The sequence below is a fragment of the Accipiter gentilis genome, chromosome 31, assembly GCF_929443795.1.
Source record: "Accipiter gentilis chromosome 31, bAccGen1.1, whole genome shotgun sequence".
In the NCBI taxonomy this organism is placed as follows: domain Eukaryota; kingdom Metazoa; phylum Chordata; class Aves; order Accipitriformes; family Accipitridae; genus Astur; species Astur gentilis.
Window position 1 is genome coordinate 19,577,697 of NC_064910.1, and position 24,400 is coordinate 19,602,096.

Genomic DNA, 24,400 nt, shown 5'->3' on the forward strand with positions numbered 1-24,400 from the left:
CCCTTTCGCCCTCGCGCCCCGCCCCCCCGCCGGGGTCACGCGACGCCTCCAGCCCCATTTCTGGCTGCCCCGCTCGCCCGCCCGCTCGCCCGCCGTCGGGGCGGCTCCGCCGGATCCATGGCTGAGGTGAGCCCCTGCGCGCCGGGCCTCCCCTCGCCGGCCACCGACCGGTTCCGCGGCTGGGTGGTCGGGGGGAGCTGGGCCCGCTGTACGGTACGGTACAGGCGAGGGGCCGGGGCTGACCCGAGCCCCGGCCTTTCCCTTCCTTTCACCCCCCCCTCCCGTTTGTCGTTTCTCCTCAGCAGCGACAGGACAAGGCCGCGCTGATAAGCGAGACCAGGCGGCGTTTCGAGGCGGAGTACCTGGCAGGTGAGCGCCGGGGCGGTGGGCTCCGCGGATGTGGTCTCGGGGGCTTTTCCCGTGTGGGCTTCTGCTGCGGCCGCTTTCCCGGGTGAGCGGGTGTCTGCGCCTTCTCTGCGGGGGCCGGAGCTGGTGGGGGGGGGTGTGCTCGAAGCAGGAGGGTCTCCCCGTGTTGGCTCTTGGTGCTGTCTTCTGGGTCGCTGTCCTGGGGCAAGGGTCTGGGTCCTTGCGGCTCGCAGTTACGTTTGGTCGGCTGTCGGGGGTGGGGGGGGGTCTGGGACGCTGCTGTGCTTGGTGCTTTTTGGACATAAAATACGTCGTGGGGGGGTGAGAGCAGAAAAGAGTTCTGACCTCGAGCAGTTTGTCAAGGAAGGAGTTGTTTTTCTAGAGTAACTTGCACTTTAATTCATGCTGGCCTTAATTAAAATCGTGCTGCGTGTCCAACTCGATTCTGAAGTGCAGATGCTTTTAAACTTGTAAGTGAAGGCCAGGAGGTGCTGGGGATGCCTTGGGGAAAAGGAATACCAGGGTAAGCCTAGAGGGGTTTCCTTTAATTTCAAGGTTGATTTGCATTGTTTATGATAGGAGAATATGTAGTAGTAGAGTATGCTAACAGCTGCAGTAAGCAGTTTGTTTTATTATGACTATGTAAAGACTTTCTATTACAAACTTGCTTCTATCCAATTTTTAATGCAAATACAGTAAGAGCCCAGTAGTTTAGGAGTTGCGTGCAGCTCCTTTAATATAAGCTTCAGTCCTGCAAACACATGCCTTACTTTGATGGTCCCGATCAGAATTATTGAGGTTACCCAGTTATCACTTTTATGTAAGGGTTGCATGCTTCTTATGACTTCTTTATGATGGTCTGTGGCACTTTTCTTGCAAAATTTAAGGGTCTTGAGGGTGGTACAACTTTGTTTCATAGGGTTGCTCTGCTGACTTTCATCAAGGAAACTAGTTGGCCTTGGTTAGAGATGACCTGTATTTCTGGCAAGATGACAAAATTATTAGAATAGTGTCTTGAAAAAGAGAGAGCTTATTTTGCCATTTGATATTTCGGTGTGAATAAAGATGTCTTTAGCGGTCTTAAAGGTCAGCCTCTGGAGAGTGGAGCATCATCTTGAATTAGAAATTCTTTTGGCTGTTAATGTTTTCAGTTAATGTGTATATCTTCCTATGATAAGTGATTCATCTTGCTTTGTATTGTATTATCCCAGAGTCACACTCAGAAAATTACTTTGGAAATCCTAGAACTGCTTTGGGGTAGTTGCTGCTAAAAGGGAGTAGTAGCTTTTCAATTGAACTATCCCTTACAATCTTGGAGTTCCACAGGTTTCTCCAGTTGTAACAAAGACTGTTGGGCTGGTTGTTACAGCCATTAAAATAATTGAAAACTGTTGCAAGGTAAGCTGTAATCCTATTTGTAGTATTTTGAACACATTTTCTCCCTAAGCCCATTTTTGGGTCATGGTTTAGGGCTCTTAGCCCTTTCAAGAAAATAGGATTAGGATTTTTTGAGTTTACATTCTTAATTCCCTCCTTCAAATTTCGGAATGCCACAAGCAAATTTAATGTTGTCATGCCCACTTTAAGCGTGAAAAACACAGGGTTTTAGTTTTATTGTGGCCCTTCAGCCTTTACTGTGTATGTTCTAAAATGTATTCTTTTATGTTTCTTCTTAATTGAAATGGGGTGTGGAGGTGCATGTATGCAGATGCTGCCAAACGTGATTTTCTGTGTTGTAAAGGTACAAATGATCACTTCATATCCAGCAATTTTAGTCTGCTTTCAAAACTAAGGGCACTCTCAAGGCACACTGAGAAACTGATACTTTCTGTGAAATTTTAATGTGGTCATAGAATTGTGGGCCTCTACAGAAGGAACCTAATTCCATTTTAGGTGAGCTGCAAGTGTTAAAATTTGAGTAAAGTTTTCAGGCAGTCCTGTTTCTGGGGAGCGCAGCTGCCGCTGCTTTATTTCCCTTCAGAGGAAAAGTGTTCCTGATTATTCTAGAAACTTGGTGTTTCTGTTATGAAGTGATTCTTCCATGTTATGAAACTTACAGTTACTGTTTTTTCCCCTGCCATTCAGGAAGAATTGCTAATGGTCACAAATGCTGTGATGGTCTTGCAGTAATGTGTAGTTTTGTTGTGAAATGAAAACTTAGAGGGCCTTTGAAATCCTGATTTTTGTTTGAAATTATTTATTGCCAAAATACAATGGTTTAGATTAAAGTTAAGTAAAGCGGTTCTAGAAGGAAAGCTTGGCCACAGTGAGATCTTATCTGCAAAGCAGTGTCTAATGTTAACTGAGATCTCGTGGTGGTGGGTTTTTTCTCTTCAGTTCATTTTCTAGCTGTATTTGAAAGACAACTTCAGCTCTTGTGAGGAATGTATATCCCTAGTAATTAAAACACTTGCATTTAAAAGGCATATTTCCAATATCAAAAAGTTACTGTTATTCCCACAGGCAAGCAAATGCTGTCTGATGTGGTAGGTAGACAGTGCTTGTCTTCAAGGTTTGGGGCCTAATTTCTCTTTTGTCTGTTTGGATTCTTTGTGAGAATTGGTGATGTAAATTATTTGGGTGGTGACAGGAACAATGAAAACAAAAGATAATTTTATAGTACTGTGACTGGTACGAACAATGTTTTCTAGCAAACAGTCTTGTCTTTTTATTCAGTGCATTTTCATTCTTTAGGGGATTTCTGAAATTAGCTTTCATTTCTGGGCTATTGCTTTAATGTTACAGTGGAAATTATTTATAATCAAATCTTGGTAGTTTTTTCCATTCAACAAGTCTTTTCCATACTTCCTTTTGCGTATTTACCATTTCTTATTGCCTGTATTCCCTTCCCCTCCCCATGTGTATCCTCTTCATTTTCTCCTTTAGGCAAAGCTTGATTTTTCAGAAAAAGATTTTGCAAGAGGGGTTTCCCACTCCAATTTAAAAGATGAAATTCCCCCATGACTTTCTTTAAGCCAGTAGCAAAATGTGTTTTGTTAATCGTATTGGCCAACTGCAAATAAAGTTTTAAAGATATGGGGCACCCTCAAAGAAATGTAGTGATATGACTATTGTAGAAAACTCCTAAGGTAATGTTTTGAATACCTGCTTATGTCTGCTTATGCTCTGAAAAATCTATTTTCCCTGCTTCTTGGCTTTCAGGCTGAGAAATGCTGGACAGATGAGATAGGAGACATAGGGACAGGAAAAACCCCATACTTTTATAGAAAGCTATGTGATATTAATGCTTGAGCTTTCTATTGAAAGTAGTCTTTATTGTCACTAAGAGTGTTCATTTTTGCTAAAAGTTTAAATTTACCAGATTTTTGGAGGCAGATACTTTGTTTATTGCCACGTGATTTTGTTGAAGTAACTGCTTATTGGGTAGAAATAGTTTTGTTTTCTTCATCCCTGTCCCTGTATGGCTACTGACCTTAAATTGTTTTCAGTCTGGCCGATTTCCTCATCTAACAACTGAAGGCACATACATGAATGGTTATAGTACTTAGCTTAACATGTTAGGCATCAACAGCCAATTAAAGTGGGTTTCTTCCTTCTAGCCAAGGTCAGAGGAATAATTATTACTGCTTCAGACCTTAGACTTCTTGGCTGAAATAGCTTAAGGCAGTAGTTAAATTGAGAGGCTTTGTGTAATGAAACACTTGACATACTTTGCGAAGTTGCTTTTTTCCAGGTTTTTTTGCACAATGAAGTGGGTTTTTTTCCTCTATTCAAAGGTATGTAGTTGCTATATCTACTTAGCTTTGTGTATCACTTGTTCTGTAACACCTCTTTTCTAGATAAGAGTTCTTCATGAAGGGAAGATTCATTCTTACAGGTTGTGAATTCTGAAATTTTCTGGATGAATTTAGTGTGGGACTTAGCTGTGCTGCGTCCTGTAGCCTTTCTTCTATATTCTTCTTGTATATTCTCAAATTTCTATTATTTTTCCGAAAGCATGAATGCCAGAAGAAAACACAGTAGTGCAGCATTGGTCTCCTGGTAATGTAGACAGCACTGGAAAAAAAAAGTGCGAAGAGGGGATGTTAAAATTTGTGCATCAAAGAATTTCATGATTTGTTGCAGTGAAATTTGTGTTCATTTAGTTTTGCGTGACTCTGGAGTTCTTTTAGAGATGTTGTGTTATACAGGATCCTTTATGTTGGAAGATTGTAATTAAGTCCTAGAGTTTCACCATGAGTTTCTCAGCTTGAAGAAGACAACTATTAAATGTGGTTGTGGTCATAGAAAGAACATAAGTCCTTGCTTAAGCAAGAAAAAAGGAAGATGAGTTATGGGAAGAAGCTGCTGTTCAAACAGAACGTCTTCTGTCTTCTCCCTTGACCCTAAATGTTCAATGAGGAAACAAAAGTAACTTTAAGTAGCCTTTTTTAAAGTAAGGTTAAATAAAATTATGAACTTTGAAACCTTTAAAGTTCTGTCTGAGACCTGGTCAATCTCCTTGTTCACTCAAACTTTCCCGAAGGCCTTTTAGCTAAGGTAATTGAGAGCTAATTTTGGGCTCCTCTTGCTGCTGTCACTGTTGCTCCCGCATATATAACTTAATTTTATTTTAATGCTCTGGTAAATATCAGATTTGCTAAGCAGATGCTTTCTCTTGCTTTTCTGGATCTGAGTCTTGCTTAGTTTCTACACAGCTTACCAGTTCAACAGAAGAGTCTTGCGGCATCTCAGTTTCATGTTTTCCACTGGCTGTGGAACTATTCTGGTATGCAGTAAGATTTGAATCTCTTGGGCTGAGGGAGGAACCAGGTTTCCAAGCTTCTGGACAATTGTCTTAACCATGAAATGTTTCACAAAAGCTTGGCGCTGCTGTTGCGTATGTGGCTTTCACTAGCACTTTCTGATCTAAGTAGCTGTGGATGCTGTTCCTTGTGTTATTTCTGGGGCAAGGAGGGTGTGTTCCAAATACTTTATGAAACTCTGTTTGTTATGGACTTAATTACAGAGATGTCCATCTCCCTGAGTAAATGGTGATTAAACTTGGTGTCTCAGCATCTTAGTGGCAGTTCTGCAGGTGTGAAGTAACAGGCACTTCCTCGTGAGAAAAGCATCAGTATATGTTTACAGGTATCTTAAGTGGCTAGGCTTGGAGATTGTCTGAGGTAAGATACTTCAGTTTACAGTTTCATCTGAATTTCCATTTGGATACCCCTCAACTTCTGTTTCCTTTTTGGCCTCTTAGTTGTTGTGCGTTTAAATTATGTGTTGAGAACCCTGAAGGTCTATTTTCTTTCAACTAATTCTGTTCTAACTCCAGAAGTTTCTAATAATCCACTAAGTGCAGTTAAGTGTTCCATGAGTGATTTAAAACTAGAAACGTTCAGGTTATTTCACAGCATAGTTTGAAAACAAGTTTCCAGATTTCTGTAGAATTATGGGAAATGCATAAATTTGAAGAGAAATTCCTCCTCTGAACTGACATATTTTTCAATGACTGGGTTATTGAAAGGACTCCAGCAATTTCATATCACTCTGCTTTATACGTGTGAGATGAAACACTTTTCTTTTGCGTTCACAATCTCATTTTAAATTTTATTTTGTAGCAAGAATTGGATAAATTGGGTAAGGTTAAAACAGTAATTAGTACTCCTGTTGTTCTATCAGTCTTGTTAAGCTTACCTGACTGAAAAACTAGCATCCTGCAAGTGCCTGCGGAGGCAGAATTTGACTAGTTGTTCCTGGTTTAGTGTGTGCTGTAATATATATATAGTGAGACTACATGTGTTATCTTGTTGAGAATTTAGTTGCTGAAGAGAGGAGAAATATTTTCTTTTTTTCAACTGTCCCTATCTGAATCCAGCTTGCTTTTCATTGATGTGGAAAGTTTAGATAAAATGTTTCCTCCATTCCTCTTTCATTTTCTTAAAATATTCACAAAGTTAAATTTCTATTTTTTAATGTTATCTAAGTTCAGAGTTTGGGAAAACTTGTTAGTGGCCCAGAAACGTGTCTTCTGAGGCACGTTCCACATGATACGTGAGTATTTTTGAATTACTGTTTGATACAAGATGCACTGTTCTGTCATTCTGACAGTTCTGCTCTCAAACAGATACTGAGAGCAAAGAGAGCCTCAGAAGGCAGTGTGAGATGTTATCCTCTTAGTTTTTACCTGGTAGTGTGTGTTTTTCTCTTTAGTTACACGGTACCCGAATCCCATTATAGAAATAGAATATACATGGGACTGATATAAAAAAAAAATACTTCATTGGTTGATTAACTGCAGTCAGTCCTAGCTGGGAGCTAGTGTGTGTTAGAGATTATTAAACCAAGTTGAAGTAAGATAGTTCAGGCACTGGAGACATGTAATACTGATGTTAAAGTAAATCTTGGCTCTTGTAAAGCCCTAGTTTGCTGTGGCTATGAGTAGCTATATATGGCTTGACTAGCCAATGTACCATATTGAATAATGCATAGCATGGAATAGCTAGTATAGCATGGCTAAGAGAAGCCAGTTCTTCTCTTAATTTAGCTGACAGTGGATGTGCCAGCTTAGTCACTGTACATGACAGTATCTCTGAAGGGGTTTTTGGTTGGAATGCATGTTACACGAAGAGATGCTGTGGAATCTTTCTATCCTTCTGAGTTTTCAAAACTTGACTGGCAAAGGTACTTAGCGACCTGTTTGAACTTGGAAGTTAGCCTTGCTGTGAACAGGAGTTAGGACTGAGATGACCTGTAGAAATCCTCTCCAATACTAGGTTTTTTTATGATTCTAACTTGAAACTAGATACTGTTAGTGTTTCTCAGGCAAAACTGTCCAAATCATAATCATTGGGGGAATAATCAAATTTCGAATGAGCAGTTGAGACTTTATGAAAGTTAATACTCCAAATCTTTGCAGCTTGTTCCATCTGTGGTTGACCTAGAGCCACAGAGAAGTTAAATATCATTTCAGTCTTGTCCTGAGCACTCACTTTACTGGGCTTAGTCAGAATATAGGGAATGAGCTGTCTGGTGCAAGTATGGAAATAATGAGAGAAGGAACTGAAAGTGAGTTTTTAGTGGATTGGAGGCTTTTGGGCAGAGAGGAGCAAGTAGGAGACTGAGATTAAGGAAAGTGGGATTTGACTGTAGGCTTGGCTAAGGAACAAGGTAAAGTAGTGGGATGGCATCAAAGGAAGGAGAAATTTGAAACTTAATGAAGAAGGAACTGAGTAGATTATGTGAGAAGCAGTCGGGTGTGAAGAGGTGCATTGGGGGAGTGCAACTATAATAACTCTTGGTGGATGGGTGCGTTTAAAATGGGTATATTCTTACAGTTACATTGACTAACTTGTGACAGTATAAATTTAAAGACAAGTAAAATAGGTCATATCTTTGCAGGTGGGCCAGTAAAACTAAAAATATTAGCAGAATTTAATGGTCTCTTTTTCTTAACATCTTCCTCAGAGTTAAGATGTCTGATTGAAATATGCATCCCTAAACCATCTAGTCAGTGTTCTAAGTAGTTAATTTAATTATGATGACCCTGAAAGTAGTTATTTTGAGTTTATTGCTGCTGACAAAGGAATTCTCTCCAGTATGTGAAAATTAACATTGTTTTATTAACAACCAGTCTTAACTTTTTTCATGCTAATCACAAATAAATTTGAGTAGTTTAAAAGCTTTTTTTAGTAGTTAGCAAAGAGATGTGTATCAGTGTCTGTTGTTTTCAGAAGCCTGTTTCTATCAAGGGCTTTTACTAGATTTGCATTCTGATTATGCAGACTTCTCAAAGAGGAGCATTGATCTGAAAACTGAGCCTTTGTTTAAGCAGATCTACAACAAAAATAGGTCTACTTAGGCATTTGTATTTTACAAACTTTCCTGTTTAAAAAATAATTTAAAAAGTAATAAGCAACAGCAACTCCTGTTTCATCACTTCCTAAAGCATGTTAACCTGTTATCTTGTTGCTAACCTGATACAAGAGGAGTTTGAGGCTTGGGCGTTTTGTGCTGCTCTAGTTGCATGTAGTTTGTGTTCAGTAAGGTAATAATTTATAACAAGTGTTAGAATGTGTAATCTTTAATGAAAACAATTTTGTTTAATGCATGGTCAAAAATAGTCATTTTAACATCTGTTCTGACATTTTGTGGTCTGACATGCTGATGCCTATAAGTTTGAGAACTCAAGCTTGAACTAGTGATGCTTAATGTATACATTCATCAGTCAACATTCTTAGATTGCATACTAATTTATGTTAATTATAAAAACCTGTTTTTAAAAAAAATTACACCTGCCCTACACACACCTTCTTATTTTCTAATGTGGTTTTTTTTCTTGGAATAAGTATCACAGGAAATATTTTTCTAGTGAGAGTAATCTTGTAGTGTTCCTAAATATTATCATAGTAGATAGTTGTTTTTAATCAATTTCTCATGCTATGCTTTGTCTGCTTAAGTTTGAGACTGTAAAAGAAATGCTGTGTACCTAGTAGATGCTTATATTGAAACCTGATAAATTGCCTTTTCATGTTTTCATAGCAAATACTATATTCTTACAGTAATTGATTTATTTACTAGATAAATCAGAAAAATACGATTCTAGAGATGTGGAAAGACTTCAGCAAGATGATAAATGGGTTGAAAATTATCTGATTTGGCGTCATGATGTTGTGGATGATACATTAAAGATGATTGATGAAAGCCTTCAGTGGAGGAAAGAATATACAGTTAATGGTAAGCTATGTTATATAATGATTTTGATGGCATATGTTGCTTTCCTATAGAACTGCAACTGACTTCTATATGTAGCTTCATTAAGCACCTTTTAAAGATTTTGTAAGTACCACAGAGCTGAGCAGGAACTTTTCAACTCAGTTTATATGGGAAAAAAAAAATATATATATATAGAACTATTGCTTTTTATGTTGATCAGTGTTGTCTTGCTGTTTTGTTGTGGTTCCATGTGTCTATTGAAAGGTTGTTTAGAGGGAAGACAGGCAGCTATCTTGTGTTTTGTCTTTTTTGCTAGAATGGAGACCTTTAAAAAAAAAAAAAGGCAACCAACAAAAAAACCCACAAAAAACCAAGGCTCTGTTGTTCATTGTAGTAGCAGTAGCTCTGACTCCCTAGGTAGAATAGATCTGGGTTTTGTACTGTGAGAATGTTTTGAAGGTGAGCTCTATCTACAGGACTTCACAATCTGAATTAAAGGGTGGAGCATTTTAAGTGACTTCTGTTAAGTTACAATGGGATTATTAATATGATTACTGAAATAATGTTTCATTTGACTTTGCAGACTTGACAGAATCTGTCCTTCCAAAATGGTTATTTGAAAATGGTTCTCTCTTTCTGCATGGATATGATAAAGAGGGCTATAAATTATGTAAGTTACAAAGAATATACCACTTTCAGTCACTGATCATTATTTTTTGTTTCCAGCATTTTAGTATCTATTTTGAAAAATAAACAATTTAAAAATAGAAGTAGGTACATACTGGCAACTGTTTTTACTAAAAATTCTGAGAAGATGGTAATTTTGAGTATCTCTGGATCACAGAAGTGGAATGAGGAAACTTTATCAGCAGTTTTAAAAAATCATAAACCTTTATCCTAATTATAATGCAGATTTTAACTTTCCTGTTAGAGTGCATTGTTTCTGTATCTACTGTGGTGTGTATATGACTAGTATAAATGTTCATTATTACAGTGCATTGTCATGGCTTTTCTAGCAGCCCACATTCTTGCATACTTGCAGTGGTTCACAGGAGGTCTGCAATGGTTTTCCTGTTTGGTTTTTTCTTCATTTTTTTCTGATGTCATCGGAATGTTCAGTAACAGCATGGATAGCTGAGAATTGTTGGAGAATGAACTCTGAAGTTGTGATTAAATTCTAGTAACTAAAGAATAAGATTTGTAGGGAAACAGTAAATATTGCCTGAAATACTCCTGAGATTGTTTTAAAAAGTGTATAATAGGTGGTCAATATTATTTTCTATTAATTAATCTGTTGTAACATCTCACATATTTACTTTTAATTAAGCTATTAAGCTTAAATCCTATGAGGCAAAAGAGGCTTTTTAAACAAATCACTCATGAGGCTTTCTAAGCAATGATCTTGAACCTTGAAAAAAAACCAAAAAATTAAATCTGAAATTCTGCTTTTCCTTGGTTTACAAGGGCTAGTTTGTACTTCCAGAAATACACTAACAATCCAATCTTTTACAGAAATGGCTGTTTTTTAAACACCAATATACTAGTTTTCAAAAAAAAGTCATGACCAGAAAAATACAGCAACTATCCCTTTTCTTATCATTGTGAGATATCAGTGCTGTATGAAAAATTGCTGCTTTGTAATGCATTGTGATTTTCTTTTAGCCTCCAAGGTAAGTATTCAAGGATAAGTGGCAGTGATACCTTTTTTAATAGCATTTAGAAAGCTGAGCATGATTATACTGGGTGGTCCAATTTGGTGAGATTGGGGGGAAGGGGAGAAGTAAAAAAAAAAAACCACAACCCCATTACTTCTTTGCATACATGCTTGGTCTGAGAAAATAATGCAATTGTTTCATGACAAGAATGTGTAAGTTGGGTAAATAACGATTTCTGATTTTATTGTCACTGCAACATAACTAATGTCTCAATTTTCCATACCTGAGATGTTTCTTTTGTGAATGTTAATTGGGTCAGAATATCTGACTTGGTATGTAAATTCAGATTCTATTGTAGTTAAAAGTTCCTGGTTAGTCAACATTTGAGAAATGTGCTTCTTGGGCCACATGCTCCATTCTCATTTTGTTATGTAAAATAGACATTTTAAAGTATAATGAAGTTCTTCAAGAATTATTGGTTACTTTCACAGGAGTCCTGTGTTTGAATAGGGGTATCTTTGAAATTCTGAACTTAGATCATCTAGTTAATATACTATGTGTAACAAAAAAAAAAGTTTGTTTCTTTACATGAGCCATAATTTATTTTTATTTGCAATTGGAAGTAAAAGACATGGAGAAGAAATCTGTTTTTTAGTAAGACTTTCCAAGTTTCAGAGAAAAATATTAGAGTATATCTACAATTATTTTCAGGGCTTGTCTAATTTTGGTATTGTAGAGGTATCAAAAATGAAGGCTGTTTTTCATTGCTGCCCCAAATATTTCTTTTATCACTTCATTGTATAATCAGTAATTTGGTTTCAGACATTTTTATAAAGTCTGTTACTTTGAAATATGCTACTTTTTATGGAAAAACTTGTCTTTGCATGACTTATTTCTTATTCCAGAAGGGTATATATTGGGCTTTCATTTATATAATGTTGCTCATCTGGATTTTTTTTCATTTTATTTTAGAAAGGTCTGCTTTTTGTATAATTCATAATGTGTGTATAAATAGTTTTTCAAAACACATCAACTACAATGCTGTAGAAAACCTAAGCAGAAAAAGAAACATAAATTTCACAACAATACTTAGAATATATGCAGAACATAATATCAAATCTGAAGACCATGTGATTTAATTTGAAATTATGAAATTATAATCTAGATAAGTAGTCTTTAAATACATGAAAAGTATTTTTTCACGCTCCTGTTTCTTCTGTGCTGTAGTTCTTTATTTTCAATTTCTAAAAAGTTCCAGTATAAAAATGTGAGCAAGGAAAGGAAGTTGGGGTAAGGTATGCAGCTGTCTTTCTAGCTGTTCTGAGGCCATAAAATCAGAAGAAATGTAGAATACAAACTCAGGGGTGTTAATAAATTTCAGTGTATCCTGTATATAGTTATTTGCATAATGTTTTCTTATAATTTGGTCTGTTTCAATTTTTGTATGTGTTTTTCTTTCTTTCACAAGTTTGGTTCAGAGTGAAACATCATACAAGAGATCCTAAACAACAACTTGAGAAAAAGAAACTGGTAGCTTTTTGGTTAGAACATTATGCCAAGAGAGATCATGGAAAGCCCTTAACAGTGGTATTTGACATGGCTGAAACTGGAATCAGTCATATAGTAAGTATTGTTATTGTGTTTTTTCTGATTGCTTTCTGACTTATTTAACCTATGTCCCCAGAAAAAGGGGAGTCTCTGTGCAGTCCTTGACACCTAAGTAATTTAACAATTGCTCACATCAATGGTATGTAGAGCTTCTTCCCTTGACATGAGCAGTTTCCCAAACCTTTTGTTACATATTAAAGTTTAAGTCTTGTGCAGCACGCTGAAAACTTGCTTTTAGTTTGGTAACTGAGCCAAAATGTCTATATATAGTAGTTGCTCACCAGCTTGGTGTGTGAGCTATCATGGATGACAGTAGTAGAACTTAATTTTTAAGTACCCAAAAGGCAGTAGGCTGAGCCATCTTTTACTGCGAGTGCAGTTGCTGCCATTCCTTCAACAGCTCCGTTTTCATTGTTGTCATCTCTTTGACAAATCAGTCAAAAGTGAAGGATGGAAAAATGGGGTAATGGTGAAGCATTAAAACCCTTAGATGCAGTGGCTGAGATCTTTGAGAATGATGATCTGTACTGAAAAGTCAGCTGACAATTCTGATTCTGGTCTTGCCTTTCCATCTTCCATGCTGTGTATGCTGTCCCTGTTTATTTAAATTGTGTTCACTTCTTAAGTCCCTGCATTCATCTCTCTCCACCCATTGAATTTTGTTGTGAAGATAAGTTAGCTGGATGCAAAAGAGCAGTTCATCAAGTCAACATTGCTTTCAGTATTCATCTTTAACCAAATATAGTCGAAGTCTGTCTTTTCTGTTACTAACATACGTGTTATTACAAGGATGAGAGTAATATAATGAAGAAATCTGAGTGCTAGTTGCTGTGTACAGATACAGGAAAAATGCAAGTGTCATGAGTTTGAACAGATGTGATAGACTCCTGAATTGTAGGCCTGTCTATCAGACTCAAATTTATACTACTTCAGGAATAATATCTTCACCCCATTTTTCAGTTCCTTATCCAACCTATCAGCTTTTCTGAAGACTGCTTCCTCCACACTTGACCTTACATAAATGAGAGACTCCAACTTTTCATTCAGGAGAGGAGACATTTCTCTTAGCAAAAGTTTTTATGCCTGTCTAGATGTTCTTTAGGACTACAAAATGAAGGAGGAGCAGTGTAGCTTAGTCACTTCTGTAAAAGTGATGATTATTCAAAAGTTTGCAATTAGATAAGAAAATTCTAATGATTTTAAGAGTAGGATTTCACTTTTGCCTTGGACATAATTGTAGAACTGAATCATTAAAGCTGAGAGGAATTATACTAGTTCTGGAAACTATTCCAGAAAACTAGTTTCCATTTGTACAATAACTTACAAAATTAAAAGCTTCATCAATTTTAAAAACATTGCAGAATTAAGTACTTGAAATTTTATGTTCTGGGTATTCAGAAATAAGTGGAGAAAAAAATTAATTTCATACCACTTAGTCATATGTCAAGTCAGTAGTCTACTTTGGGAATGAATTAGAGATTTATTGTAGTTATACATAGGACTGGGTAATTCCCTGCCTGAAGTAAACTTCAGAGAATGTTTAAGTTTAGATGCTCATTGGAATTTAGAAAATTGTTCATGTATGTTACATGAAACTTAAATGTATTTAAGAACTGTTACTGAATTGATGGTCTTAACTGTTCTTAAGTCCTGTGCCTATATGGAAAAGTGGAAGATTTAAAGAATGACGTTTGTGGGATTTTGGATTTTCAAAAGCTTCATTTATGGTCTCTTTGACCGTATTATTTCATAAACTGATCCTGAAAACATTACTGTGAAATGTTAACATTTTCCCCAAACTCATCCCTGTGGAATGTTCTTACTTTAGAAAACCAATAGTTGAGTATCTCTTCATTTTCACTAAAGCTTTCACAAAGCACACAATTATTTGTTTTTACATGACCTCTGGAATTTCATAGTGTTCAGTGACACTCCATATTTGCTTTTGCTTCAGTGATTCTTGCACACTATCTGAACCTGTTGTAACTTGGTATCCATACACCTGCATTTCTTTGAATGATGCTAAACTGGACTGCGTTTGTAGTGTAGTCACATCAACGTTGTAGCATGTAGAGTGGGGTTTCTAGTAGTCTAACCAAGCTAGAGATTCTGCTCAGTGTGATATTTTTCCATTGCGATGCAGAAATGCTATTATCTATTTCAGGAGGCAAACAATTGCCTTAGTACCTATCCCTTGCGAACAGTTTTTATCATATGTTGGATTTCAACCTACAAAACATACAAAGAAATATATTTGGTTCACTTGTTTAAGCATTTACTTTAGTAAACTTGGGATAGGCATCTTTTGCTGATATCCATTGGTATTCATATGTTGTATGCATCAGCACTTCTATGAGGACCAGAATCACAAACTACTCCTTATGGATTTATTTGTAAATATATTGCAGTTGAAGACGGAATTGTCAACTGCATGCTCTGGGTCTTCTTTTTTGAGGTTCTTTTTCACTTCCCTTGCTTTGAGATGGAATTTTTGATCCCAATACTCTCTTCTCCCTTTTCAATGCTCATCAGTACACTGTCTGGTTGCACACTGTCAACTGGACTTTTTGTGTATTTTCTAGAAGTTTTTTAATAAGTATTTTGCTCCTAAGGTTGTTCCTTAGTTGGATTTCGGTATGTCTTATTAAAATCTTCAGGTTCAAAAGCTGCACTTGTTATAGAGAAGTTCTGGTTAATATCTGGATCACTAGATTTACTTAGCTCTAAGTGCACAAGGTGCAATCTTTGGTTTATGTTGTCACCTTTACAGTGAATCTTTTAAATTCACCAGATTGGGGGGGGGGAGGGGGGGGGGGGGATCCATTTTAGGTATGAGTCTGGGTGTCAGCTTGTGTACAGCTTTATCTACAGTTGCTGTTAATACAGTCTGAATGATATACTACTACTACCAGTAGAATGTGATCTGGTTAATGGCATATCATGAAGCTGCAACTTACCTACTGATAGAGATCCTCTTCTGAAATTTGGAAATGAAAATGCATTTTTTAAATTTATGTGGGTTTAGGAGTGAATGTATGTTGTAGTATCTCTTCCTTTAGGTCTGGTTTTCTACCTATTAGTATCTTCTTATGGAAAGCCTAAATGCATACCCATAGTTTACTACAGTCATCTTTAAGATTTGCTTTGTAGGAGCTTGTTTAGAAGATTAGAACAATATCACCTCCTGCACTTTTACTGATCCTCAACTTACACAATCTAAAGTAAGAATTTTCTTTTTTTGGAGGAGTTGGGGGAGGTGACATTTGAGTAACTTTAGACAGATGAAAATCTACAGCTATCTCTCATTCCCTTTGGCTGAGTTCAGTAGAGAAAAGTACTTTTTTAGCACCCACTTTCAGGAGCAGAATCTAAGCTGGTTTAGATTGCAAGATGGAGATCTTGCCTATCATTACATATTTATAGATTTAATCTGATAACTAAAAATCTCATAGATTGTCTATAGGTTAAAAAAAATCATCTTGTATCTATAGAATATTGAATTTTTTCTTCCCAAATGCCATGCTGTCCTGTTATTTTTACAGGAATGGATAAAACTTGTATCTTGTTCATTCTTTTTTTGTTGGTATTTTAATACAAATGAAAAGAAAAAGCTTTCTTTCTACCTTTTCCAGGCAAAATGGTTCATGTTGCATTGTGACCTTGCAGCTGTGCAGTACAGTGCCACAAGCTTTTAAGATATTTTGACAAATAAATACGGTGTGATTCAGGTTTGCAAGACAGGATTGGTGCTCTTATCTGTGCCTTGAGGGCTGTCTATCCATACTCCTAAAGATAATACTGGAGCCATGGTTTTATGTAACAAGAATAAAGGATTGTAGTAATTTCCTTGATGTGAAAAAGCAACTTGATTTTGGTTTTGTGGAGCATATCCTGAAGCAACTTCTTTCTGGTGTCTTTGAGACTCCCAGAGACACAATCTCAGCAAGTGCTGTCTAAGTGTCCCATTGTACAGTCTTGCTTTGTAGGTAGTACACTTATAACAGAAAGGAATATTTTTAATGTCTGTGTAGTCATGTAGAGTAACTGATAAATTTTATCCTAAAAGAACTTTGATTTCTGAGTTATCTTCCAGAGCATGCTTCATTTGTTTGTTCCATTGCTATGGACATCTGCTATGTCTGCTTTTCACTGGTATGCAGCCAGGTAATTCTGATAGCTCATGCCTTGTCGCACCAGTTCAGGTAACTAGAATAGGTGCAGTTATTGAATGGTTTGCTGAAACTTGTACTTCTAATTCCAGGCTTTCAGCAAAATAATGGATCCATCCTCCTAATATCTGACAGTGCTGGTTTTGGATAGGCAGCAGAATAGAGAGTAGCATCCTTGTTAATGCACTGGAGATTCTAATCATTGCTTGGAAATCTATCACTGTTTATGCTATTAAAAGAAAAGTATTGCATTTGATACAGGCAACAGCCACTTGAGAAATGCTTCTATTAAAGGCTACCTTCTGCCTCTAAAGATACCAAGCTTTCAGTTAGTTTCTAGTTACTGAACCTACTAATAAAGCTTTCGGGTTGTGGGTAGTCCTTTTACGCAGGGTGTTGATTTTTCTTATTTTTTTTTTCTTTGGCAAATGTTGTAATAGCATGTCTACATCATTCTCAGAGGCCATTCCCCATAGCTTTTTTACTGTTATGATGGGCTTTGGATCCTCCATTAGCAATATATTTTGTACTATTTCTGAAAGTAGTAGTAGTGGTCACTTCTGTTAGGACTGGGGAAAGTATGAGCACTCATGGCAGGCTTCCCACCTAACTGAAGTACCTTATTGTGGTAAGGAATGTCTCACTTCATTATCTATACCTGTTTCATAAAATGACTTTTTTGCCCTTTGCTGTGTAGTCAGTTCTGTTATACCTGGATTTTGCAATGGAGACTTGGCTGTACTGTTTCTGTGCAGCTGCTCATTGGATGGAAGCACCCTGAAAATGGGTGCTATACAAGCAGCTTTTTTGAGTGCTGCCTCTGTCTACAATTTCTCTGCATACCACAAACTAATACTGAAACCAAAAATTTTCTTGAAAGAAAACCTATTTTTTCCCTCTGGAAGATCCTGGGTGGAGTAGTATATTGAACAATATGCAAGGTAAGTTATCGAAGGGAAATTTCATAGTTTTAGTGCTCTCCCTTGTAAGGCTTTAAGATAACCTGTCAAGTTTCTCTAGTGTTAAAGGTTTATTTTTCTTGTATCTTACCTGTACTGCTTAAATCCTGTTAATACTCTGCAGTAGTTTAGATACTTGATTTACTGCATTGATAATAGGTCTGTTGACTTCCTTCTTAGACCATGAAGCTAAGTTTGGCGACAATCCTGCAGCAATTTAATGAAGTGAAAAGCATTGCATTCAGTTTGGATGATGTTTGTAGTATGTGTAAAACTTGAGTATAGCTTAACTAAGCCTGTATTTTTAATGTTTTGATTTATGTTGCATTTTTTCTGTGCTTTTATTTCAGGACTTGGATTTTGTTCGGTTTATTGTCAACTGTTTTACAGATTACTACCCAAACTTCCTCAGTAAGTATTGTATATTAAATCTTAAGCACTTTAGATTTATGTAATAAGAGCATTTCATAATATTACAGATGATGTGGGAGACTAAGTCTGTGTGCGCTTTGTGGTAACTACATGGAACACATGGGCGTTACAGATTCAGAATATTTTTGTGCTCATATGTCAGCACAACTTTGTATCGTAAATAAACTTTACATTCATCAAAAATCAACTGGCTTTTCAGGAAATAATAATTTAAGAAATGTTTTTACAGATTAAAAATTGATGTAAGCTTTCCGTAGAACTGAATTGGCCTGTTTTTTCCTTTGCTCCTTGTTACTTGGATAGAACCTTTGTAAACTTGCATGGCAGTTTGCATCCTTTAGGAGTCTTCAGGGGACAAAGAATGAATGGCTATAGAAAATCTTAGGGAGCGGTAGTTTACTCTAAACAAGAATAAGGCATGTTTGTGTGCACACTTGGAAAAACCTGCATACTTGTCTGCTAATTTTTTTTATGGATAGGCAAACACAGAATAGTTTTTGCTAGGTCATTTTATTTAAGTTACAAATTTTAGGTGAAAATAAATTGAAATTCTGTACAGCAGCTGCTTAAACTCTGAATATTATGTTTCAGCTTGCTGATCAAAGTTTTGAACTTTGATCAAATATCAAACTTAAAGGCAAGTGCAACATTATGGTTTTGGGGTTTTTGACATTCAACAGAAATTTTGGGACACTCCTGAGTCAAAGTACTAACTTTTCAGACTTCTCTGCTAAAAGAAAGCAAGCTTGGGAAAAAATGTAGATTTACCAAGACTTTTACTATTTGTTTGGGAAGAAGAGGTGCTGAATATAACTGTTGAACTTCCTTTTCCATTCAATAGCTGCTTTTCTAGGTCAGGTTGAGATCTTACTTTCTCTGCCTTATTTGGGGAGATTACTTATTAGTAACAGTATGTCAGAAACGTAGTATCCCAGAGAAGTATATAAACAGTGTGTAACTTGTTTTCCAAGCAAACAGCTAATGTTTTTATATAGTAATAGAAATAGGTTTATACATGTTAAAAAAAATTATACAAAATTGCTTCCCCAGAGAAGTGAACATGGAGGTTTCTAAAAATGAGTATTCACTTTTTACATGACCATTATTGCTGTGCTTCCTCTTAAACAGAGAAATACATAACACTTGGTATTCACATTATTTCCTTTTCTTTTTGTCTTTTCAGCAAAGATAGTGATCTTTGAAATGCCATGGATAATGAATGGTGAGTTGTTTGGTTTTTTATTGGGGTTTTTTTGATTGTGATAACTTTCTAAAATTATTAGCATAAATAGGAAGCATTCTTTCTGCTCTGTGTAGATACAGCTGAATGGTGGAATTTGTTAAACATGCATCTTGAAATCTGTCAATTTGTAGGTTGCATACTTTTTGGTTTTCCTTCTAGCATTGCATTTTGCATCATACTTTAAATGCAGTCTCTATTCATCCTGTTATCTTTAAAGCTTGGGAGACCTTGATAAATAGTCTATTACTTAAATGTTTCCAACTGTAATCCTTTCAAAGCTAGATCTGTTCATGATTTAGGAATACTGTCATCAACAATTAATGGACACTTAAAACCAGCCGAAAACTAGAATACACAATTTAAGATGTATACCTGACACTGGACACTGATATTGTTACATATGTTTTGATGTGTGTACTTCAATAACTACCTTTAATTATAATGTACAGGATAAACATGTTGTTCTTGTATTTTTACCATATGAATACATATTTTTATGCTGGCTTTAGATTTTTCTGTAAATTCATGTTTTACCATCACTGAAATAACTATGTCTTTTGAAAATACTCTAAATCTAAACAAGTGTCCTTTAGAACAGCAAAACATTTAACCTGGGAAGACTGTATACATATCTTTCCCAATGTCCCTCACTCAGATTTGGAAATACAATTGGTTTTACCCCTCAGTACTTCCTGGGCTAAAATCCAAGACAACAAAGTTGTCATTTATTAAATCAAAGATATTGTTTCCATGAAAGTCTGTGGTCTGTCTGCATTCTTCTGTAGAAAAGTATTTGTCCATAAAATATTTTCTCTCTAAATAATCTCTTCCTTGCACTGTTTATTCTCATTATAATAGATATTTTCAGAGCATGTCCTGCCATATCTTATGGGATGTAGCTTACTTGTATTCTATAAGGTCTACCAGTACACTGCAAAAAACCCCTTCCTGACAACTTACATATACCTCTTTTTTTTTTTTTTTTAAAGCTGCTTTTAAAATTGTGAAGGGTTGGCTTGGCCCAGATGCAATAAGCATGTTAAAGTTCACTAACAAGAGTGATGTACAGGAATACATCAGTGGAGAGTATCTGCCACCTCACATGGGTGGAACAGTAAGTATATTAACATTTCATGGTCCTTTTGTGATAGATTGAGACACGCCTGTATAAATTACACATGTGGGGTTGAGAGTTGGCACTTCATGGATGTGAAATTGTTCTGCCAATGATAATTTGTAAATCACATTAATAAAAAATAGGTTAACTTCATAAGAATTTGCTATCTGGCAGTCTTAAGTACAGAAATAACTTTTCTGAATCATTCATCCACTTTCAAGTCATTGGAAACCACTTAGTTTTTCAGACCTTAAAAAATAAAAATCCATTTTAAGTGTCATTCTTCCTTCTACTCTTTCTCTTTTTTTCCCTCCCACCTAATGAATTAGAGATTATGTGTTTGGTTTATGAAACAAGTTCTGTGGACAGAAAATAGGGTTTATGGCTCAGAGTTTTCATCCTGCTCCAAAGCTATGATTCAGTAAAGACAATCATACTGCAATTATTTTTTCTTTGTTGTCTTTAGGGCTGCATTTTAAGACATGGCTGTAGAAGATTCTTTTTTGAGAGTATATTAATGCTCCAAAGAATATGCTACAATCCAGTATCACTTAACAGAGCCTGGATCCTATTCTAGTGCAATCTAAACAGCGAAACAGCACAAGCATCTTGTACAACAGGTTTCATTTTTCACAAAGCTAGTAAATAAGTTTGCATAATCTTTATAATAGAATTTGCAGAAAGAAGATGTTTTTTCTTTAAAGTTTTTGTAGACCACTTGTGGTAGTGGAATAAGGCCACTGCAGAGGAGTTATTTTTACTTATTTTCCTTTTTTCCTGTTTTTGGAGTTATGGCAGTAACAATATGGAGAAAAGGAAGACTCTGCTTCAGCATTAGTAGGAGAAGCCACGTTCCTTTATATACAAACTCAAAGTAGCCAAAACATTTGAAATTTGTTTTGGGAACATAAAAGACTTAAGTTACCTTGGTTTTTACTTGGCTGAAAGTAGCAACCTTTTAAAACTGCTTTTGCACAAGACTCTTGAAGAAAAGATACTCTCTTTCTCCATGGAAAATTGCTTCCCAAACTCTCCAGTCTCATGTAAGAAATTTCTCATGTTCAAGAAAGCCGAAACTGCTGAACTTCATTGAGGGGAGGGCTGATGATATCTGAAGTGGCTTCAGTAAGGATTTGAACAGGGTATAGCAGTGGTTCTGAGCCTAGTTCCCATAGTGTTGTTCTATTATTCCAATAGAGGGGGAAAGTTCTTTTCTGCCTCAGAGCTGAGTATCTCCTGCCTGCTTTTTAGACCATCTTAACCGATAGCTAATTACATCTTTAAAGAAAGAACTTGTGACTTTGCTAAATATGCTCCTGAAGCATCTGGTTGAGCACACAATCTTAGAGTTATCTTTTATCCTGCCTTGGTCCTGAAAGGTCTCATTGGCAGTTAGTGGTTATTGACAAAGTTGGCTCCATGTTGCCCATCTTCTAAGACCGTTAACAAGTTCCAGAATCATGGAGGCAGCTTATCCAAACCATTTGTCTGTGGTAGTAAGTTGCAGTGACAGAAATGAATTAGTAGAATGGGAGTAAACTTGCTTGAAAAGGACTCCGGGGGTTTTGACAATTTTGGAAAAGAAGCTATATCTTTACATATTAAAAGCCCTGTATTTTGAACCAGCAGATGTTCTGTCTAACTACTGAGTCTTTGGTATTTAGCCACTTGATAGGTATTTTGAACTTTTAACCTCAGAACTGTCATCATCTGGAAGCATTGTTAGCAAATATTCAGACTTCAAAATTGTGCTCCGGATCTTCCTTCCAAAGATTTCTTCAGTGCATACAGAAAGGAGGATTTTGCATCTCTCTGACAGCAAGGAGTTTTTCAGTGACCAGAAGACAGACAACTTACTGACCTTTTCTCAGAATTTAACTTTTCTTAAGGTGGTTAACCTTGGCTCCTCTTGAGGCAACTAGATAGAGTGCATTCATCAGTATTAGTGTTGTCAGCCCTGTTTTTTTAAGGCAGTATCTGACTTGCATAAATAATTCCCTCCATTTTCCAGTCAAGTGTTTGTTTGGTTTGGGGTTTTTTTGTCTCCTTCCAATTCCTTGTTGTCTTTGATTTCCACGCGTTTAGGAACCGATCATCATATTTGCAACTAGCGTAAAGCAGGTGAAGAGCACAGCATATCTGTTTGTCCTTCATACTTAATACGGTAGCCCTAAGTAGACTTTCATCCTCTTTCTGCTGTGTCCTCTACTAGCGTGCATCTTGGAAGAGCCAGGGCTTGCCAGATGTAAGCACCTAGTGGAGTGGGTCATATGGCTAGTTACTTTGGGGACATACAGAGAATGTAAGTGCAGTGGAATCTAGGTATCCAAGAACAAAGTTAGAGACTAGTTTTGGAATTAACAAAAAAAAAATCCATTTTGGAAACCGAATTAAGAATGTTGAACTTGGAGTCAATGATTATTTTGCTGAATCAAAGGAACTGTTCTGTGTCTCCATTGGAAGCCTTCAAGCTTCAATATCTGTCAAGTTATCTTTAAGTATGTTTTGTTTCCACTCTGTCACGCAAAGGATGAATCTGATGCTTTTCTTAGCATGAAAATCATTCAATCAACTCTCAGCCAGCTGAGAAAGGAGGAAAGTTACTTGCTTGATGTTAGACAACTAGTGGACAAAGGTGTCCCCAGAGTATCAAAAGCATTAAAACTAATTATGAAAAACAAGCTTGGATTTTTCAGGACTTTCCATTCAAGTCCTTATGAGTGTCTGTTGGCTGTGGCTATTGCCGTACTGCTAATCAAGAGGGGCTGCACACTGAGTACCTGGATCTGAGTTGTTCTTGTCTACAGTGCACAGAAGTCCCTCTCTTTATAGCAGGTTTGTCTTGGAGAACTTGTCAGAATTGCCTGAAACAGATCTAGGAGCAAGCTAATGATAAGTAGCCTGGAAAATTAGGGTTAGGTGCTCAAAAGCCACTTACTAATTGTTTTCATTTAGTAATAAATGCATACTGAGTTGGTGTTTTCCTGGATTCCCAATCTGTTGTATCCTACATTCTACCATTTCCAGCTGTTGATACTGATGGTGGAGCAGTCCAAGTCTTAAGGCATACCATGGTTCTGACTGGCCGGGAAGATTTGTTGCCTCTTCAATAACATTTTGTGCAAGCTAATGTACATACAGCATACACATTGATGCAACACATGTACATACAGTAGGGTTTTAGTTTCTGTATTTGACCAGTTTTCCTTTGTCAGAGATGGATTTGACAAGGATGAATTGCCCAAGATTACCTCCACTGGTGCCAATATTGAACAGTGTGTGCAACTAGAATGCTGTGTTCTTCACCTAGGTATCTGAATTGATAGCACATAGCTTGTTTTTTTTGGAAGTACCTTTTATAGGTCAGCGGCATGAAGTTAAGACCTCACTAGGCATTTTGCTTGTGATTTCATGGCCACTGCGTACATGTAATCTTAGAAAATACCATTACTGTGATTAAGATATCTCTACCACAATTGCCAAACATAGTAGTCTAAAGTCTCTATATCTGCTATAAAAGAAAGCCATTAGTCTATAGAAAGATTTATTCAATGCTTGATACATCCAGTCTTGCTTACCTCTCTGAGGTTTTTACCCTGTTAGTAGATAAACCCATGCCACTGAAACTTATGGGCTGTGATTGGGAAGCCTGGGACTTTGAGTTGTCCCAGTGATGAGATGCTGTATAGCATTGTGGATTAACATCGTCAAGTGAAATGTGCAGTAAAATTAACATCTGTTTATTAAGGTCACTTTGCTATATGCTCTTCATCATATGCTGGAAGGGAGTGAAAAGGCTTATCAGTTTGGCTGAGGGTAACATGGCTATTTCTGCCTTGTATTTGCAAATGGAGGATGTCAGTATTCTGCAAGCCTACTGTAATGTTTCTAACAGTCTGGACCCTCTTCTAATAGTGAATTAGTCTGTTACTGATATTTAAAGCTTGTCCTTTAGGTCCTTATTAGGATATTGCTTGAGCCAGTGGATACCCGTTTCAATCGCCTAAAGATCTGTGACTGTTGTTTCAGCCTGAAGAACAGCAGAGATTTAGGCCTTGATTATAGATTAGCAGGAAATAAGCTATTTTGTTTGGGGTTTCTTTGAATGGCCTCATTAAGTTTTTTCCTTTTTTTAACATCACATTATTCTTTGTTTTGAGAAAATGTACTTGCTTATGGAGAGCTCTCTT

The 24,400-nt window shown here is 36.7% G+C and overlaps 1 protein-coding gene across 4 annotated transcripts in view; it reads left to right on the forward strand.

Annotated features, from left to right (window-relative positions):
* The first annotated feature begins 28 nt into the window (after positions 1-28).
* MOSPD2 (motile sperm domain containing 2) overlaps positions 29-24,400 on the forward strand; it is a 37,930-nt gene continuing 13,558 nt past the window's right edge. The window contains exons 1-8 of one of the 4 annotated variants that reach the window (XM_049834162.1): positions 29-126; positions 303-369; positions 8,893-9,048; positions 9,611-9,697; positions 12,151-12,305; positions 17,769-17,829; positions 19,034-19,072; positions 20,083-20,207. In XM_049834162.1, the coding sequence (XP_049690119.1) occupies positions 118-126; positions 303-369; positions 8,893-9,048; positions 9,611-9,697; positions 12,151-12,305; positions 17,769-17,829; positions 19,034-19,072; positions 20,083-20,207 (699 nt within the window). In that variant the 5' untranslated portion in view covers positions 29-117. Of the gene's footprint in view, positions 127-302; positions 370-5,012; positions 6,367-8,873; positions 9,049-9,610; positions 9,698-12,150; positions 12,306-17,768; positions 17,830-19,033; positions 19,073-20,082; positions 20,208-24,400 lie in introns of those variants that run through there. The other 3 variants (XM_049834163.1, XM_049834165.1, XM_049834164.1) reach the window with 3 other exon arrangements.